This window comes from Chaetodon trifascialis, chromosome 21, assembly GCF_039877785.1.
Source record: "Chaetodon trifascialis isolate fChaTrf1 chromosome 21, fChaTrf1.hap1, whole genome shotgun sequence".
NCBI classification, from domain to species: Eukaryota; Metazoa; Chordata; class Actinopteri; order Chaetodontiformes; family Chaetodontidae; genus Chaetodon; species Chaetodon trifascialis.
In genome coordinates, this window is record NC_092076.1 from 9,500,379 (window position 1) to 9,520,772 (window position 20,394).

Here is a 20,394-nt window from a genome sequence, read left to right on the forward strand (position 1 = left end):
AAAGGAAACAGAGCAGCACTTTCCACACATTTTCACAATACTAAATTACTTAATAGTATAAAATAAGAATTGAAAAAAATACTGTGTCTTTTAGTAGTCATTTCTTAAGTCAAAGTTGACAGAAAATTCAGGAAAAGAGCCTTTTGGTGGATTTTTTTTTTTTTATTGTCGTGTCGAATTTGCGGTATTAAGCGTCGTCGTGACTTCACCTAGCTAGCTGGTTGATGTTGGGAAACATGGCGTCTCAGTGCAGCCTCTCTAGCTTATTTCCTATCCAAAGTCAGCTGGATAGCGCACTAGATGAAGCTGCGACACAGCAAGAGAAAGAAAATCTTGTCTACCAGTATTTGAAAAAACTAGACGAGAGAGAGGATCTGAAGATACCCGATTTCCAGTCAGGTGAGACCGCATTACAGGTCTAGCCATAGCAGTTATGCTACAGTTTGACTGGAGTTTGCTTACAGTGCGTTTTTACAGGACTGGACATGTTCATACAGTATGCATACCTCCTCCTTCCTTCTCCCTTTGAAATATTTTAAAAAGACAACTCTGGCGGGTTTTGGCGTTGTTAATATGTGTTTCTCACCGTATCAAACGCCCTTTAACCCCGAGTGTGACTTTAAAATTCCTAGCTAACTTATCTAACGTGACTCCCAAAGCAAATGCTGATACAGTCAGTCAGATCAGAAGCAACAATTGATTTGCAATGCTTCTTTGTTTTCTGTTTAGCAGGCCTCAGTCAATTTGTCAGTTCCCTTGTCCAAATACTTTCTTCAGGGACCAGTTTTGTACCTTTTCAACAGTGAGTATGGCACAATTAGGAGGCCATCACTCAGTGTTCTCTGTCAACATGCACCATTGTAGAACCCTCATTCTATATCTAATGCAAGGCTTTAAATGCTCAATTAGTTTGAAAATTATCTTATAACACACTTAAAATATTTCTAGTAGCCTTTTCTTTGTCACATTTTCATAAACCTGATTGGTGGGTAGGTCCCTGCTTCCTTTGCCAAATAAAGCAAATTAAAAATATATTTTTCTAATCCTTCTGGTGTCAACAGTGCTGACACCAGAAGCATGTTTAGGGGTGCAGCATGTTGGCAGTATCTCATCACACCAGCAGATGGGGATCTACAGTAGAATATTAAATATCAGAATAAAACTGTGCAACAGACACAAGTTGGAAATGTTCCTCTCTGTATATATTTGGTGTATTTGGGTTATCCCTGGCGCAACATGAGGGTACCTCACATACAGGGGGCATGGTAGTAAAAAGATGCTGTTTAGTGTGTTAAAAGTTGAAATCCTCCAGAGCAGTAATAAGGAGCCAGTCAACTCTTATGGCTGTCATATTATTTACTTTTTGTCACTCTAACTGTGTACCTGACCCATTCATTTCATGATTTTCATTGACCATAGCTAATTATTTCCCTTTTTTATAGTCATTTAAGATAAACAATATATTATTTTCCTTGCCAGAAACTCTTCTTCATGTCGACCTTAAATGAATACCAGCTCACTTTGAAACCACACAAATAAGGAAGGGGTTGTGAGATAATCTGGGTGTGCATTACTTTATTTAAACATTAGACTGAAGTAAAGCAGCTGCGGGTAGTGTAATGAGCATTTTGTGTAGCAAACAAGAGCCTGTAGTCAGAGCCAAGAGAGGTCTTTCTTCTTTCCCCGACTTGGTCTGTGATTGCATCATTCTTAATGCTGGGAAAAAAGAGGGATAACCCTTTTTTAAAAATTATTTAACCTGTATTGAACCAGGTCAAGTGAGATTAAGACACTTTTTTCAGAAGGAGACATTGCACAGCTCGGCGGCATCATAAGTAAGACCGGCTTTCAAACAGGCAGTAGAATAGTCGGTGTGTGAGACTGGAGGGCAGGGTGTTATTTCCAAGTACTTCATGCTGGATCTTTTGGCTTGGTATGCTGTAGAATATTAGAACAAATGTATAGTGCATGCAGGTAAATTGTGACAAATGTTGGCAGACACAATACAGAGAGCATGTGAGTTTAGTGTGGAAAAAAAAGTCGGTTTATGGCATTTAATGGCCGTATAATGCTTTTGTAGTTATGAGCCCTTCTAAGTCACTGCTTTGATCTGTGGACCTTTTGCATAATAGCATAAATGCACTATCATGCCTGACAGATACACCCGCACTGTGAAGTGTTTGCCTACACTGTGACTAAACATAATTAATAAGATGACAGCTTCATTTTCCACTCTGTGATTTGCTCCAGGCTTGGAATGGCTCAACACAGAGGGGCCTCTGTCTTTGAACAAGGAGCTGGCTGGTAAAGTGGTGCTGCTGGACTTCTTCACTTACTGCTGCATCAACTGCATGCACATCCTGCCTGACCTGCACCGGCTGGAGAGGAAGTACTCTGTCAAAGGTTTGGACTCACACTGACTTCAAAGCAGCAGTCAGCCATGTCTCACAACTTCATTTAGCTGATTTACGCCATAAGAAACCTATATGATTTCAGAAAATAGGCCAATCTCCCCATAATGTCCTCAGCAAGTAGACCTCTCATCACCCTCCCACTATGAAAATCAAGCAGACGCAAAGGCCTTAATGAGTGATGTGCAAATGAATTAATGAGTTAAATTATGGTAATCATAAGGGATGATTTGGTATTCATGTGAAGTCCGTTGTTACAAGGCACCTTGGAAAACACGGCTGGTCAGGAGGCGAAACTGGAGTACAATATGATTGTCTATTTATTTGGGATTGGTTTCTCACACGTTCAGGTGTGCAGATTTTTTAAGGAATTTCACCAAATAGCTGTAAAAATCCACCAAGGTCAAATTAAATCGTCATCTGTGCTTATAATCCATTTTATCAAGCACACCCTGCATGCTAGAGGCTTGTATCTACAACAGGCAGATTGGAACTGAAAGGATAACGCTGATGTCATTCTTTTATTTTCTCAATAAATTCTTAATAAATCCAATAAATTCTTAATTAATCCAATAAGAGGACCAACACCAACAACATGTTTTTACATCTCTCAATGCTTTGACTTCCCTACTTTCTGCGTCACTCAGCCTGTAGCTCTAGTCAACTCCCCAAGATGGTGAATGCTGGACTGTCTCAAAATAGACTAGTGTTCATGTTCATGGTAATGCAGGAACATGTCAAACAGTGCAACAGCATGTTTTATGAGAGGAACTTCATCGATTTTACACATCAAAGTTTGTTTACAGGTCTTTGAGAGTACAACTGCATTGTTAAAATGCGTCGTGTAAAGCCTTTTGTGGCTCCAGAAGGAGCTGTGTGAAGTCTGGTACGTTTTCTCAAGTGATGCCACATTGATCCGCGTCAGCTGGGGCTGAAAACTGCAACTTTGAAAATGGAAAAAATGAATAAATAAATCTGGGGGTGTGGAGTTAGAAAGAAGACATTGTAGCTCCTCAACTCTGTTTGAGGCTGGCGGCTTGAGACTAAATTAGCCGCCAAGAGCGTAACACCCCCAAATCTCCATCTGAAATGTCAGTAGTCACACTGCGTTGTGGATGATGTAACATTCAGGTTTTGACAAAGAGGAAGAATGTGTGGAATAAAAAAATAAAGCTCTCTGCTAGCAAGCTTTGAGGTCGCTGAGTGCAACCAACAGAACACCGCTCACCTCACCCTTCCCAGTGTAGCTGTGAAGAACATGAAAGGCCTTCCTTTGAGCCATATGCACGTCATTACATACTAATGAAAACTCTTTCAAGAGTTTCTGGACAACAGTGGACGCTCAGAGGAATGAGATGTATCAGGCTTTGGCTAAGTAGGCAATACTTGTTAGTAGGAACTCATTGTTGCTTTTGGTCTTTTCATGGAATTTGTTGCCAATAAGAAAAATACAGAATGTCACTAGTCTTCCTCTTTAAGGTATAAAACCTTTCTAATAGTAAAACTGACTCAGTTGAACTGTGCCATGTGGCATCTCTCCCTCACACGCTGCGGGTGAAGCAGCCTGTCACTGACCCAGTGCTGTCAGAGTGTCCTGCATCGGGTTGGACATGTTCCCCATCAGGGATGATAGCTTAGCCATCATCCTGCTTTCTCTCGCCACCTCCACTGGGTCGAGTTGGCATCCCAGGACAGAGCTGGCCTTCTGAAGCAGTCTGTTCAGTCTCCTCCTGTCAGCAGTCGATATGCTGCTGCCCCAGCAGACTTGAGTCTCCTCAGCAGATACAGTCTGACTGGCCTTTTTTATATAGCGCATTCGTATTGTCGGTCACCTGTGATGATTTACCATTCAATAATAGAAAATGAAATAGCGAAGACAAAATGCTGATGAGCAGAAGTTTCAGTTAAGTGGCACTCCTCGTGTGCCAAATAAAAAAAAAAAAAGAATACTTCAAAAAAGCAGTATTGGCCTGCCAGACTACATTTTTAAAGGTATTCCTGAGTCACACTACAGTGGGCCTCAGAGGAGGCAGCAGCCTGACAGGCTTTACTGAGGGAACCCTGTTCTAATGATACCTTATTGTGTGGCATCATGCTACATCATGGAAACTTGTGTAAGTTCACTGCGGCCAAGAAGCATCAACTGTACTTCTCTCTTCCAAAAGCATGAGGGCCTTATCTCAGCTGCGAAGAGACAGTTACTAAAAATATTTCCATGCTGCAGTGTCTGTGAGTACGGGGGCCCATAATTGTACCCTGGTTTACTTCACTGTATGGCTCTTTATATAGCCACTCCATGGTCGGTCTAATCACATCCGACTGACTCTGGCATCCTGCTGACCCTTCAGAGGATCATCTGAGGAAGTTGTGCAGCTTGAAAGTCAGTTGCGAGCCAGGCGGCAAACAGAGCACACACACTGCAGTGCCACCACACATTATCGCACTTACCTTATCTTTGGCACTGCTATGGGTACATTCTGTTTGCTGCTCTGGTCGGTGAGGTGTGGGAGCCACCGCGTCCAGTCACTCCCACAGTCCAACCCTCCCACACCCACCCATCGTCACTGCAATCTGTGCTGGTACGATTCTACTTGGCAGAGGCCATGGGTGATGAAATCCACTGCAGATAGTGAGAGGTTTGGAATTGAGTGTTTTTACCTCTGTTGAGGGTAGCTCAGTGATGTAATGTAAAGGAAATGTCCAACTGGGGCCATTTATGGAGAACAGACGATGGCACTTTAATTCAAATATGAGACCTTTGCATGCTTGTTATGCTTGTTATTAATTATAGAAATAAACTTACTTCAAATTAGCAGCTGTCTTTAACAGCTAAATCATACATTTCATTTGAGGACCACGGTGGGAATGAGCTCAATTTAAATTCTCTTTTTTATGATTTTAATTGACAGTTTCAGACTGTATTTGCACTTTATTATATAATTATGTATGATTTTATTTACAATTATGTGATAGAAATAATTGTGTTTTTGGGAAACACTACATGAATATTAACACATGCATGTGTCTCCTCATGCTTAAAGCAGTCTGGCAGTCAATAAATGCTTGCAAACTATTCCAGCAACAATGCAAAACAGTCCATTTGCTTTTATTTAGACAGGCAGATGTAAAAGTCAACCACAGCTACATTTAATCTAACTGAGATATCGATCATGCTTGAGTCAGTATGACTACAGTAAATTCAGAATGACCTGCTTTGACCCTGCTGTCGCTCCACTCTGCTTCTGTCGACATGCGGCATTGTGGAGTTTTTGAATCAAGGAATGACACGAATACGTGTGTTACAACAGAGAGTACCGCACTGTTTGGGAAACAGGATGTAAGCTTATCAAAATATCTGCTCTGCAAAGCATTTCTGTGTTATCGCCACAAAAGCGTCAGTTCAAAATAGCATCACAAACATGTATTTCCACAGTTTTAGGCCATTCGGTTAAGTAACACTTGAACATCCGTTGACCTTATGTCACAAAGTGTTCCCAACTACTCTCATAGTGTGTATAATAAGCATAGTGTTAGTAGTCTTTTCTGACTACTGAGAAAAACTGAGATAAATGCTTCGAGCCTTGAGGCACTATGAAGCTCCAAAAAGCTCACTTTTTTTAAATCAAATTAGCTCTTTTTCCTGAACCAGTTCCGCTCAAAATTCTTGGAACCTTGGTGCTTAAGGGAACCAGCCATCAGCTCTGAGTGGAACTACAGTCAAAAAGTGAAAATATGTCCTGAAAAATTGGAAATAGCTAGTTGCAATTGTGAGCGCGGTCAAGTCAAAGACACTTCCTGCAGTGTTTAATTTTTCCTGTTTAATTTCTCCCTCAGATGGATTGGTTATTGTTGGTGTACACTCAGCTAAATTCCCCAATGAAAAGGTAAGTGTTTTCATTATTCAACATCATTTTACCCTTTGGGTACACCTGTGGTTCGGCTTTCTTATGTATATGTGTAATTTTGGGAGCGCTGTTAATTTGGTATGATAGCAGACTTTGTCAACATGAACCACTCTTACCCCAAGCAATTAATCAAAACACTGCAGCATTAATCTCTAATGTTACACTATTATGAGTCTGATCTTGGCAGCTCAGATGATATTCACCTGATTTACTGTAGCTAAAATTGTTATGAGTTTGAGGTCGGAAAACATGCTCCGATTTCTAAGAACCTGCTTATACTGTTGAACTGTCCTTTACTCTTTATGAAGCTGTTTGCCAATGTGATACACAGTAGTACATGACAGCAGAAGAATCTGTATGCTCCTGCTGCTCCCTTCAGGGAAGGAATGTGCTCGATACACTCAGTTCTTTCCATACTTGTTTGTCAAAAGCAGAAATTAGTTTTTTGATGAAAGAATAACAGACTGTATTGGCAGTTCTGATTTTGAGTCAGAGTTTTCATTTCTAAAAATATTCTTTGTGCTTAAGACAGAGTATCATGCATCCTGTCTTTTTATAAAACATTTTCCAAATGTCCAGCTTCTGAATTTCAAGGATTTGATGCTTTTCTTTCATATGTGATATTGGACATCTCTCAGGTGAAACGAACACTTTGAAGATGTCACCTTCAGCTCTTGGAAATTCAACCTTTTTTCTGTCAAGATGATGAATTTAATAATGGAGAATTGAATTGGCAGATAAATGAATTTCTCATTTGTCTATATTTGTCACCAACCCTTCAAAGGTCTTGGACAATGTCCGCAGCGCCGTGCTCCGCTATGACATCTGCCACCCAGTGGTGAACGACAGCGAGGCGCACCTCTGGCACGAACTCGAGGTGTCCTGCTGGCCCACGCTGGTCTTACTGGACCCACGTGGCCACCTGCTTTTCTCCCTGGTGGGCGAAGGCCACAGCGACAAGCTGACCCTCTTCACTGATGCCACCATCCGTTACTACGGGGAGCAGGGCCTGCTGAAGACGCACGCCATGGGGATCAAGCTGTACCGAGACTCCCTGCCACCCAGCATCCTGTCTTTTCCTGGCAAAGTGGCCGTAGACAACAGCAAGAAAAGGCTGGTCATAGCAGACACCGGACATCACCGAATTCTGGTGGTGTCCTCGACCGGACAGCTGTTGCATGTTATAGGAGGTAAGAGGTAGGAAACGGGTGGATGCAGCGTTAGTGTAGTGGATATTTAATGGGCTAAATGCTAAAATGTGCATTGAATGTTCACTTGCATTCAGCCCTCATGCTTCCACTCTATATTTTGAGCGAAAAGCACATAAATCTTTCTAGATTGAGCTACTTAAATGAGTTGGGGATGAAAAAAATATTGTTTTTGTTTTGCAAAAATTAGAATCTGCACAAATGAAGCAACAATATTAAACATACTGGTATTTTTAGAGGACTCACATGCCTCAACAACCCTCAGAGGAGCCACATGGCAGTCTGTGTTGTGCCTAGACCAACAGAGAGTTTGGCAACAGCAGGGACTAGTACATGTTGGAAACTGGCACTGCATGTGGACGAAATGAGGGGGGAAGAAATGCATTATTTATCTATCTAGGTTGACCCCGCTCATGCCTAATCTCACACAGGATGACAAATATTTATATCTGCGCAAGAAGTTCAAAGCGTCAAGCAAACCTTAAAGATGTTGCGTATTAGGACAGATTCCTAAAATACGTCTGTGTTTTTGTTCTGGACTCACAGTGAGCTGCGGTTCAGACGGCTTTGTCCTCCGTGTAACCTGAACTAGAGCACATGTTCCTGAGCAAATCCGTTACGTGCAGTAGAAGCACATTAGATTAAATACACCACGGTCACAAATTTAAATAATGAATCCACTTACAGAAATGAAAGGCCACCTGTGCTCCAGCTGCAAATGGACAAGTGTGCCTGTACGCATCCGCTGGATCAGGAATCATAGCATCACCTGTCACATCTTCCATTTTTTTCACCGTCGAACTCTGTTGTTAACTCAAAGGAAAGTGATGTGTGTAAAAAAGGAGGTACCACAGGTGCTTAATTTCACGCAAAGTAAGTGTTAAATATGTGAGAATGATGAGTCTGAAGATGCACAAATTTCCCTGCAGAGCTGTTATAACAGTGATGAAACATCCATGGTTCAAGGGTTTCAGTGCAGTCAGATAAGGAGCTTCAGTGCATTTAGTGTGGAGAAAAAAGACTACAATACCATCATTTTCACTGGATTATCACTTCTGTCCCAGGGCCTGAAAGCGGGAGACAAGACGGCAACTTTTCCGAAGCTTCCTTTAACTCCCCTCAAGGTGTGGCCATGAAAGGAGACACTGTGTATGTGGCCGACACAGAAAACCACCTGATCCGAAAGGTAGTGCCCCAAAGTCTTTCTCAAAAGAACAGCTTTCTTCTCCCTCTCTCTCTCGAGATGCTATCTTTTCGTGTTTGTATGTTTTTCTGTCAATAAGATTGACCTGTTGGAGGGAAGAGTCAGCACTCTCGCTGGAGTGGGCGCTCAAGGCACAGACAAAGACGGCGGGGCCACAGGACCTCAGCAGCCTATCAGCTCTCCTTGGGATGTGACTCTCGGCACTGCCGGTGAGTCTTATGATGGTGTTATTTCTCTCTGTGCCAGCCTTTGTTCTCATTGCCTGACATACGCAACCCCCTCCATTTGCGCTGTTTTCTCTCTGCATGCTCCAACGAGTAAACCCTGAGAGAGAGAGAGAGGCAGAGAGGTCAGCCCCAAACTGTCTCAGTTAGAGTGAGGTGAAGGTGAAGGAGGGAGAGTCTGTGAACAACAGGAAGTGACTACATTTCACCCCATTTTAAAAGAGTGGGGTGTGAATTCTGGTGTGATCACACCTTTGGAGCAGTTTGCAAGTTGTATAGAGACATTTGTAACTATAGGATCTAAATAAACCCCTTTGCCAGAATCCTCATTTTAGTCCCGCTGAAACACTTTCAGGACAAACATCAATGATAAGTCAAAGCGATGCAAGTCACAAACTGCTGTAAACCCCCTGACAAGGTCTTTCATATTCTCCCACCCTAATCCAACACCATCACTTCAAAAATCAGTCTCTGCAAACGCTCTGCTTTTATTTTTTTTGGACTCGGCATTCAGAGCTTTTTCGTCATTAGTTTTTATATTTGCCACTCTGTGCCCTTTTCTATCAAAGCAGAAAGCTTTTTTAACTCACACCTTCTGTCTCTAAATTTAGATGTATGTTTGCGTTGCCTTCAGGTGTCGTCGCCTGCAAGCATTCAGAGTGCAGATTTAAAGTCAGCCAGCAAAGAACTGTGGTCACGCACAGAGAGGCGTACACGCACACGCCTGTCAGTCCGTGCTGCGGGTTGCAGGTTTCTTTTGCTTTCCAGGCCGGACTGGTCTTGTTGAATGCAAGGTTATTATGGGCTGCTTTAGCCTCATTTGCTGCATGTTTTGGAAGAAATTTTAAATTGAGAACTTTGCTTTAATTTCTTTGTATTCCTCACTTTAGGAGCATCCTTTATTAGGCAGTTATTTATTTGCTTAATTTTTCCATTTCAGAACTAGTCAAAGGACGTTAAACCAGCATTTACTCTCAGGGATTACTTCTGTTTTTCTTACAACTTTCTTGACTCAGGTTAACATTGTTCACTGTTAGCGCTTCTTGAAGCCTGAGGTGTTGGAAGAGCAGACAGTTGCAGACAGTCACGGAGTTGTTTATTCTGCCTCTGGCGAGTACTGTTCTCATCAACAGTTGGGTTATGTTTTTGAACAGTGGTGATTGGATGATTGATTGTAGCCATGTGAATTTTGAATATTAATTACAGGGATTTATTTTGCAATTATTTTGCCATTACAGCCTGTTGGCAAGGGGTAATCAGTCTTAGGCACATTCTCTGCACATGTTGATGGATGACACAACCTGCTGGTTTGCACATGGCCACATGGTCTGAGGATGTGGTTTAACTCCACTAACATTGTCCTCTGAGAGTGCATCAAAACACTCGGTGCATATTCATGATCTATTCACCATGTGCATGTATAATTAAAATAGGGGACCTCGTCCCTTTTGAACTGTGAAGGGCTAGTGACACTGATGCTGGGTGTCAGGTGCCAGAGTCGTCAAATGCTCCTGACGGTCCACCAGATGTGATAAAGAAGGGCTGAGCTCAGTGCAGCATTAAAGACACATCGGCAATACTGTATGTGCATCCATCATGATGACGGCGTCATCTCTGGGGGGTGCATCTGAGGTGGCATATGGCGTCTATCACACAGGCTGCATTTCTGAGTCGTTTCTGACACCAGACAACCGCAACTTTTTAAAATCACCAGATCAGTAGAGACACTTCTTTGGAATCATATAAAAAGAATGGATTTGTTTATTTATTTTGCAGTTGTTTTTTGCAGTGCACCTTTTACCAAATATCAGCACCACTGGGTGATATTGAGGGTGACTGGTAGAGAGCCAAAAGCAGTGACACAAGCTTCCTGTTTTCTCAACTCACAGAGTGTGTTTTTGTGTGTGTTGTGTTGGTCTGTGTGTTTGCTTCATATGTGTGTAGGCGGCGTTGAAGATAACGTGCTGTGGATAGCCATGGCAGGGACCCACCAGATCTGGGCTTTGTTCCTGGCAGATGGGAAACTGCCCAAAGGAAGGTGAGAGACTGATACAGTACATGACCCCCATGGCCAGTTGGCAGCGGCCACGCTTTAAAGCCACTAATAATTCTCCTCTAAGAATAAAAAGAGTAAAAAGCAAATAAAAACTCGCCCACATGATTTGGTTTATACATGTGTGGCTCACAGAAAGTCAGTGATAAACATTGAGTAATAATATGTCAGCATTAATCACTAATAATCTAAGTTTAGCATCTCTAAGTGTTTTCTTATGTCCCAGCGAGTCCAAGGCAGGGACATGTGTGCGATGGGCGGGCAGCGGCAGCGAGGAGAACCGAAACAACTCCTACCCACACAAGGCTGGCTTTGCTCAGCCTTCGGGCCTAGCGTTGGCCCCGGAGGAGCCCTGGAGCTGCCTGTACGTGGCCGATAGCGAAAGCAGCACCATCCGCACGCTGGCACTGAAGGACGGAGCCGTCAAGTTGCTGGTCGGTGGAGAGAGAGACCCCATGGTTAGTGTGCGACTACCCATTTCTTTCTTCTACTAGACACTTAGTTTATTTCTTTACTTTTTAGCTGGTTTGTAGTGACTACTTTTAAACAAACCAGCCACAGAGAACCAGCTTAAAGTGAATCTTAAGTGGTTTTAATGAACTTTTCCTTTTGGCTAATTTAAGGTCCATTAGTTCTCTCTTAAATGGTCGGGGTTTTGTTTGGAGGCTTTCTGTGATCGACAGCTTAAACAGAAGGTAGAGTAGAATTTAAAGCTGGAGTGCTAAATGATCCTCCATCTCTTATTCAAGCCCTTGCTACACGAGTTCACGCAATGCTGATTAAGCCTATCACCTCCAGATAAAGCTGTCCATATTTTCCAGGATCCCTGATTTTTAAAATTTGGTATCTGTGGTGATGTTTCCACACTGGTACACCGGAAGTGATGTGTTTTGCATCAAGCAGCAGTGATTGGTTTGGTCATATGGCGGAGCCTATGGCGTCATAAGCACATCAACATTGTTTGTGTAATTACTCTCGCTGTCAAAGGAGGGAACAAAAGTTCCGCACTGCAGGTTTAAAGTCCATTCCCAAAAGAAGACCGCAAGTACTGAATAAGCTCTCATGCGGTACTTCCAATGATAATGTGTCCTGTTGTTGTGACTCTGCCACCATTCATCAGCAGCAAACACAACCTGGAAAACCTGCACATTAATCTACCACATGTCCAGCCACTGAAAACACTTCAACAGTTCTTAAAGGGACACACCTTGTTGTGAGCAGTTTAATATAGGTACTATTTTCTTTCCACCAAACAACAGCCACCAACCGCATCACTACGCAGAAGGAAGCACACATCTTGAACAAGACGTTCATGACATCGGGGGATGTGAACATTAATGGCGTCCTCCTCGGCTGAGCTGTAACGTTAGCTAGCAGTATCGGTTAGCAATAAACTAATCTGCACAAAGTTAGCAGTGTCAGACTAGGGTTAGGGGAGTAGATGCCATCTAGGCACATTATATTTGAGGGAAGGCACAAAGCGTTTGATAACTGCAAGGCATTCACAAGGTTTCAGGGCCTTTTCTCTATAGATAGAAAGTATTGATTTAAAAAAAAAAAAGAAGTCATAATTAAACACAGCCTCTGTTGTTTTGTTGCTGAAGCCTGAAGCTTGAAAGTACAACCAATTTTTGGTTGTACTTTCATGTCCTCGCAGCCTTCTGCTGGAGTTTTTTTTTTTTTTCTTTCCTGCCACATTGGTGTATTTTTGGAAAGTCCCAAGAGGTCTAAAGCTTGTAGTCACACACAGAACGGGGAGTAATTAACTAGAGAGTCATATACAGTTTATTCAGCAAGGCAATGAGTCAGCAAAAACCATTAGTACATAGTCTGCCCATAGACATTTGAGCTGTTTAACTGAGATAATCAAACGTAAAAGGAGGCCTCATGTTAGCACGTTAATTGGCAGTACGCTTTCATCAGCATATGTTCCATCTGGACATTATTAAATAATTTCCAGGCTCCTTGAATTTTTTTTAAATCACTTACTAAGCTGCTGTCTTTTTTGATTCATCTGTATCTATATTCAAAGGTCAAATTCACTGTGACATCACAATGTCCTGCAAAAACTGGTGATTATTCAACACCATAACTCAAGAACAGAAGGGGAGACTGTGACCATCGTTCACATTTGGTCAGATATTGAATAGGTGACACTGATCTTGGGTGTCCACCTTGAAACTGTGCTGATGGTACAGATCTTCTGTGCTGAAGCATCCACGTTTTACAGTTTGTAGTAACATCCATATTTGAAGCATTGTAGTTCGCCATAACGTTCCCCTTTGTAATATTTCAGTGACATTTATCTTTTGTTTTATTACACTTTAGTTCAAACCTTCTCAAAAACCTCACGCTCATCCAGCACAGCACGGTAACTAATGCGATTTAAAGATATTGTCATCTTCCTGGTGTTTCTTACAAATGTGCCACATTAATTCTTGTGTCACTGTTCTTGTGTGAATTATTCAAAAACCTTTGAAGATAATGAAGCCGATGTTGCTTTCATGTTTTGAAGTGTTCTTCAAATGAAAACTCCTCATTTACAGTGTATGAGCAAGGCTTCGGCTTGGGTTTTCATAAGAAAGTCCTGTACAGTGATGCTTAAAAAGCCTCCCTTTCTTCAGAGGCTTGGCTTCTACATTCTGTTTTTTGACCTATGTTACGGTAGTCATCAGTGTCACAAGTTGAAGTATGGGCATTTGGACGCTTCTGTCTCTTCATGTGATCTCTTCTGAACCTTTTGTCTCCTTTGAACCAGAATCTGTTTGCTTTCGGGGATGTAGATGGAAAGGGGGTTGATGCCAAGCTGCAGCACCCCCTCGGTGTTGCCTGGGCTCCCGAACAAAGCCTCCTCTATGTGGCCGACTCCTACAACCACAAGGTACCTGTTGCATGTCACAAGGCTGTAGTTCAGAGCCGCAGTGTGCCGACATAATGCTTCTGTTCATCATAATGGATTCCTTTAGGTTGCTGAGTGCATGCACAAAGTGTGTATCTTCTTTTGATCTAAAACCATAGGAAGCACTTGACTGTTTTTTCTTTTTTAATAACCTTTTTCCATCTGTTTGACTTTGTCTATATGCCTGTGTGATTATATTCAGATCAAGGTAGTGGATCCAAAGACAAAGCAGTGTAGCACATTAGCAGGGACCGGAGAGGCTGGAGGTGCTCTGGGCCCTGAGTTTAACAAATCCTGCTTCAATGAACCCGGAGGAATCTGTGTTGGCGACAGCGGCAAGCTTCTCTACGTGGCTGACACCAACAACCACCAAGTCAAAATGCTGGACCTGTCCTCCAAGACTGTCTCTGTGGTAAGACCTGTCTGTGTGCCTCTGTGTATGAGCTCACTTCCAACCTTGAGAAAGTACTTTACAATTCGTCTACGCGTGTGTCATTAATCTATCCTAAAAGCTTTTGTAGAAGAAGAGTTTGGATAGAAGGTTACAAAGAAAGGACGTCAAGTGTCAAAAGCGCTCTCCTCGCTCCCCTTTAATCCGAACATCCAAATATCTCTCCTCTCCAGTTCCCCATCTCCATGGACTGCACAGACTTGGTGCCTTCAAAGCCTTCGGGTCCTGCCAAAGCCCCCACGCTGCCTAAATCAGCTGCCAGGAAAGAAATGCCACCAGTGGCAGTGTCTGCGGGCCAGACTCTCATCATTTCGCTCACTCTGACGCTTCCAGAAGGAACCAAACTGACTGAAGAGGCCCCCAGCTGCTGGGCTCTCTCAGCTGAGGGTGAGACACAGTTCAACCATCGTTACAAATGTCACCCATGTAGATGCTTTATTCACATTTATCCCGCAAGTACATTTGGCTTCATACCCCCGAAAGGCATCTTGACTCGCCCTGTTGCTGTCTCTGCTCCTGTCAGGTTTTCCATTATATGCAGATCACAGTGGCAGATTTCACCTTTTAAATTCTTAGTCATTTTTGAAACAATGGCTGATTGATCACACACATCGGTCAACAAAAGCAGGTTAGCCAGCTAGAGAGCATTATCTCCATGAGTCGGCTGAAAACCATATGACTCATTTTGAAGCAAAGGACCCGATGAAAGTGTTTTCGATACGCATTCATCGGCCGCAAACGTCTCATGCTAAAACACTGAGGTTATTCATATAAGAGAAATAAATGAGCACCATTGTTTTTGGATTGCCACACAAAAGTTACCCCAAGTATCACAGACGGAACAGTATGAAAAGGGAGAATTTAAGATCAGACAATGAACACTATGTTCGCGTTTCTGCTGCAGGTAGCATGCTAGTTAGCTGGACATGCTAAAGTTTGCAGCACAAGTTCGAACGCATAAATTCTTCACACTTTTGCTCTTGAGCTTTGGATTTTATAAAGGCCAAAAGAGAACCAGCGCAAACTGTATACCAAGTATTGCCTTTGCTGCAGCTCCATGCTGCGTCTAGTTACGCTTGGTTTAGCAAATACTCTGTTCTGAAAAGACAGCTGTATTTGTCAAAGACGTGATTAATATCTGCTGTGTAAGATTTATTGAGGAGAGGTGGAGGAATTTGAGCAAGAGGACAATCAGGAAGTGCTCGTGAAAACAGATGAATCCCATTTGCACACTTCAGGAATTGGCTGCTGTAGTGAAAGTGCATTCGTCATGATTAGTTCATCAGGATAGGCCCTGCTGTTGTTTTCAGTTTATTTCAAAAGTGAGAAAAAGTCTTCAGTTGCAACCCAAACTTGTTCTCTACATTTGTAATAACCCTGTTCTGGATGTGAGCCACTCAACCTCTCCCACTTGGCTTTATTTTGGTCAGTAATCCACGAGTCTGTCAAAAAATAATGGAAGTGAACGATGCTTAACCTTCATTTTCACTGTACAGCAAGCAGATTCTCACTCTGCCAGCCCACGTCTGGGACTGCTGGCTCTCATCAGAGGGACTGAAGAATACTTAGATCAGTTTGGGACTCTTAAAGCACCAGTGAAGGTTTGACGTGGCATGGACAATGTAATATATGGGTTTTTACTGATCAATACCGCTGAAAGGGCTTTGTTCAAAGTTTTCAAATTATAATCAACAGAAGTCTGACCCTGGGATCGAGTGTGAAGTGATTGGAGATATGTGGTCAATGGTCCGTTCATTAGGTTTGGAACAAAAGTGTTTCCGTCATTGTGAGCGATGCAGCATGCAGTCAGCCATATCAGCGGGCTATTTTTAGAAGGTTTCGATAAGACGACATGCCTTGGTTCACATAATTAGCTACCAGGCTATGTTACGTGATCCTCCGCTGTCCCGATTATACCCAGTCTAGACTTATGCTGATCACATCAGAGCAGAGGCAGGAATTTTAATGGATCAAGTTAGAAGTGCGCGGCCAATCTAAATTGTTTTTCAGTGGCTTTTTAGAAATGGCTTCCCTGGGACCTCATGTTAGGCATTGGCTTCATTAATCACCACTGGCATGGATTTGACTGTCTCTCCAGCATGATATTTTCTCACAGTTGAAGTTCTAGCCTTTTTGTTTCGACTTTCATTTATCTTTCAGTGCCCACGTCTCTTTCGATGTGTGTTTGTTTCTAAAAATATCCCCAGTGGTCGAGTAGATTCATGTCCTCACCCTCACCCCGTTTGATTCAGTAAGGCTATTTGGGTTTGGGCTGATGTTGAAGAGGACTCCATTTAGCAGCGCTGTGTAATGCTCAGACATGAGCGAGTGCGCCTTGTAACACTCAACCATATATTTTGATGCCAGACGGATATTTTCATACAGACACATTTGTCCTTCACAACGCGGCACATTGGGAGTGATCTGCGTCCAAACGAAGGACTGATGTGTTTTTTAACTATGCTAGCTGTGCGCCTCTGGGAATGGCAATGTCAGTCAGTTGGTCGGTCCGCCGCTTTGGTGCAGACTGAAATATCTCAACAACCATCGGATGGATTGGCATGAAGTTTTGTGTAGACATTCGTGGTCCCCTGAGGGTGTATCTAATGACTGTGGTGATGGCCCAGCTTTTCATCTAGCACCACCAGCAAGTTGACACTGGATGGTTTACCATGACATCTGGTGACCTGTGATGATTAGTCAGATGTCAGATTTGACAGCGTTAAGACTGGGAAATTCAGCTTCCTGTTTTTTTTCACAGGTTACGAGTGGCTGCTTGACAGTGCGGCGGTTACCGGTGACATCGTGGATCTGTCGAAGCCGCTCTCCATCTCAACCAAACTGCCAGCTGTTATAAAGGACTCAAACAGCAATCCAAGCCTGACTCTGGGTGTATGGGTGTATTACTGTGTGGAAACAGGTAAAACGTGTATGATGAAGGCAGCCTCCTTCACCCAGCCTCTTCAGATAAATGCCAAACCTGCAGAGGAGGATGTCACTGTGGCGTGGGCTCATGCCTTCTGAAAACTCTTAACTGTTTTAGTCACCACAGAATCAACACTTTCTGTGTTGTTGAAACATCAGTTGCTAACGTCTGGTTTGTTCATGGTTCTGGAAAAGGAAAAGACGGATTGTTTCTGTCACTTTTGACAAAAATACAAGTCATACAAACCTGATTTTCAGGAGAATTACATTTCAGACCACTCAGAAGCCCCCGTACATCTGTGCTTTAATATCTTTGACTGAGTGTGACAGTTATTGATAAGAATTCAAATAGTTATATCCCCAGGCGTCTTGGAAACTATGCAACTGATTCCAGTAAGGACAGGCTGTACCGACTAACTGTAAGAAAACACAATTTTTATAGATAAAAGTTACCGTCTTATCTATAAAACACTCATGGGACGACAGGAATGCAAAAAAAAAGAAAAGTATTCTGTGGATTTAATTAGAAATTATGATAACCTAATTGGCAGGTGGTGATGATGGTGTCATGGACGAGTAGACAAATAAACAGATTTAATGATGTTCTGCAGGATTTGAAATACTTTCAAATGTCGAAAACAAAGTAAAAGCTGAAATCTCCGATCGGCTTCATAACACACTGTGTGTGTGTGTGTGTGTGTGTGTGTGTGTGTGTGTGTGTGCGTGCGTGCGTGCGTGCGTGCGTGCGTGCGTGCGTGCGTGCGTGCGTGCGTGCGTGCGTGCGTGCGTGCGTGCGTGCGTGTGTGAGTGAGTGAGTGACCAGGTATTTATCACATTGTGGGGACAAAAATCTGTTTACACAGTCACATTGTGGGGACTGACCTCCCAGTCTTAAGCTGGCAGTCTCTTAACGGTTACACTCATACCTTAAAGCTTTGTTCTGTCTCCGCTCTTTGCATGACTGATTATACTTTTGATTATCATTATTCATAACGTAAGAGGCTCTTTTGATACCGTTAATGAAATATTGCTCTTATCTCAGTAATGAATAAAGTGCCTGTTTTCGATAAGGGAAGCAACCTCCAGTGGACTGATGCCGCAGACTGATTGCAGCTTGTGCACCGGGATGGATTTTGTATAAAGAGTCTTATTAAAAATCTCACCATCAAGCATTTGTACACTCCATTAAATGCTCTGATAATGCTTTACTGCGATATGTTGTGTAATATGATGTGATATTATGGATGTTGTTATTGTCATTATCCCTTTTTTGTTTTCAAAGTTACGAGCTGTTGTCAGAAATGGTCCAGAGAGTGTTTTGATAATCATCGCTGTCATCGCGCCTCATAACATAATTGTGCTCCTCAGATTGTTTTTATTTGGTTTGGATCACTCGGCCCAAGTGCCTTCCACGGAGGTGTTACTGTATGGATGGCGTGAAACCGATGATACTTAAACCGTATCAAAAGCAATAACAGCGTGTTCCTGCAATGGGAGAAATGTTTTTTTCCCCACAAGTTGTTTATTTCAAATGGAAGTTTTGCCAGTGTGTTTTCTCAGCTGTTATCCCTCTGGCATTTTAATGAACAGTAATGAGCTTGAGTTGCTGCTGGTGGGCATTAAGTTCCTCACATTGTTTTCCAGCTCTCACTTGATTTTCTTCTGGCTGTATCACCTTTTCAGGCACATTTTGGCACCGTTTGGCCTCTTCAGGGGGACCTTGATAATACATCTGCTTCTCAACGCTGCACTTTAAAATGCAACCAAGCAAGAGGAAACTAATAAAAGAATTTTATGTAGTCTGTTTTTTTGTGTGTGTGTGCGCTGAGTAGGAGGTTTTGTTTTCCTTCATTGCTGCAATTCCATACAAATTCTTCTCATGTTCCCTTTACATAATTCCAGCCTTTGAGAATCAAGCTAGGCTAAGTGTAATTACTACATTAATACACTGAAAGGCAGCAGGTCTGCTATGTTAGATATTTCACTAATGAGCCAGCTCCCTCTTAAATATGTCACAATGCAAGCTGACCTTAGACAACACTAAATACAGCTCATTTGTGCCATTCTTTGCACTCACATCGGCCTCATTTTTCCTCAGCAGTACTGAAGAAACAACCACCCGAGCTGGTTTTTGAGGCATAAACAAAGTTATACGTGCAGAAGCAAGTGACAAAAATCAGACTCTAGTGGGTTTCTCAGTCTGCTAAGAGTTATATTTACATCATGAAAAGTGATTGTGACAGTGTTTTACTCCAGGAGTAGCAGTGGTGGAGGAATATTAAGAGCATTTACTTAATAAAAGTAGCAATACCACACTGGGAAAAAAAATACTTAATATTACTTAAGTAAAAGTATTTTCAGTGAAATGGTCCATGTCCGTGTTTTATTATAGCTGATTACTGCTGTAGTTGTTTAAGCTTTAGCTCATCTAACTACTTTATATACTGCTGACTAGTTTAATCTACAGCAATGCATCATTTTCTATAAGAGTATCATGTGTTTGGAGCATCGCTGTCCTGTGAGAGCCACATGTCTCTAAAAGGTCAACCTTTCATGGGCAGCAAAACGCTGAGAAAAAAAAATCCTGCATTCAAAACCTTACATAAGTAAAAGTATATAAGTACTCTCAGTAAAATGGTCCATGTCAGTGTTTTATTATTATAGCCGATTACTGCTGTAGATGTTTAAGGTTTAGCTCATTTTAACTATTTAGGAGCATCATATGTTTGGAGCATCGCTGTCCTGTGAGAACCACACGTCTCTAAAAGGTCAACCTTTCATGGGGTCAAAAAAAAAAAAAAAACAGCCTGTTTTCAGCTTTGGGATGATGCATCTTCCAGCTAATTGCAGGAGAATTTTGGAAAATACTCAAGCAAAGTACAAGTACCTCAATTTTTTTTAGATCATTTATATGTAATATGACATATGGAAAAATGTGCTGGAACTAAAGGATGCTATAAATGTCACCTTTGCAAACACCTAATTTATTGTCTACAGTTCTGGTTAAACGTACTTCTGTCAGCACATGAAGGACGCAAACACACGGCACAAAGAGTTTCCCATGCAAGGAGGAGGCATCAGTCAAAACACCTGGGGTGATAGAGGACAAAGATA

General features: G+C 42.3%; 1 protein-coding gene across 1 annotated transcript; it reads left to right on the forward strand.

Annotated features, from left to right (window-relative positions):
* The first annotated feature begins 217 nt into the window (after positions 1–217).
* Positions 218–19,079, forward strand: nhlrc2 (NHL repeat containing 2). Its single transcript, XM_070991415.1, has 12 exons — positions 218–399; positions 2,251–2,403; positions 6,246–6,295; positions 7,101–7,506; positions 8,589–8,710; positions 8,808–8,937; positions 10,897–10,990; positions 11,232–11,463; positions 13,764–13,886; positions 14,107–14,316; positions 14,529–14,742; positions 17,117–19,079. Exons 1-12 carry the CDS (start codon positions 225–227, stop codon positions 17,377–17,379), a joined length of 2,172 nt encoding a protein of 723 aa, XP_070847516.1. The 5' UTR covers positions 218–224; the 3' UTR covers positions 17,380–19,079.
* Positions 19,080–20,394: the final 1,315 nt, after the last annotated feature.

What these genes read in the sequence shown, in the direction of transcription:
- nhlrc2 (XM_070991415.1), top strand. Translation starts at nt 225, where the DNA reads ATGTTGGGAAACATGGCGTCTCAGTGCAGCCTCTCTAGCTTATTTCCT. An exon ending in GGGAAACTGCCCAAAGGAAG is followed by an intron (nt 10,991 to 11,231) that starts GTGAGAGACTGA and finishes CTTATGTCCCAG; the next exon opens with CGAGTCCAAGGCAGGGACAT. An exon ending in CCGACTCCTACAACCACAAG is followed by an intron (nt 13,887 to 14,106) that starts GTACCTGTTGCA and finishes GATTATATTCAG; the next exon opens with ATCAAGGTAGTGGATCCAAA.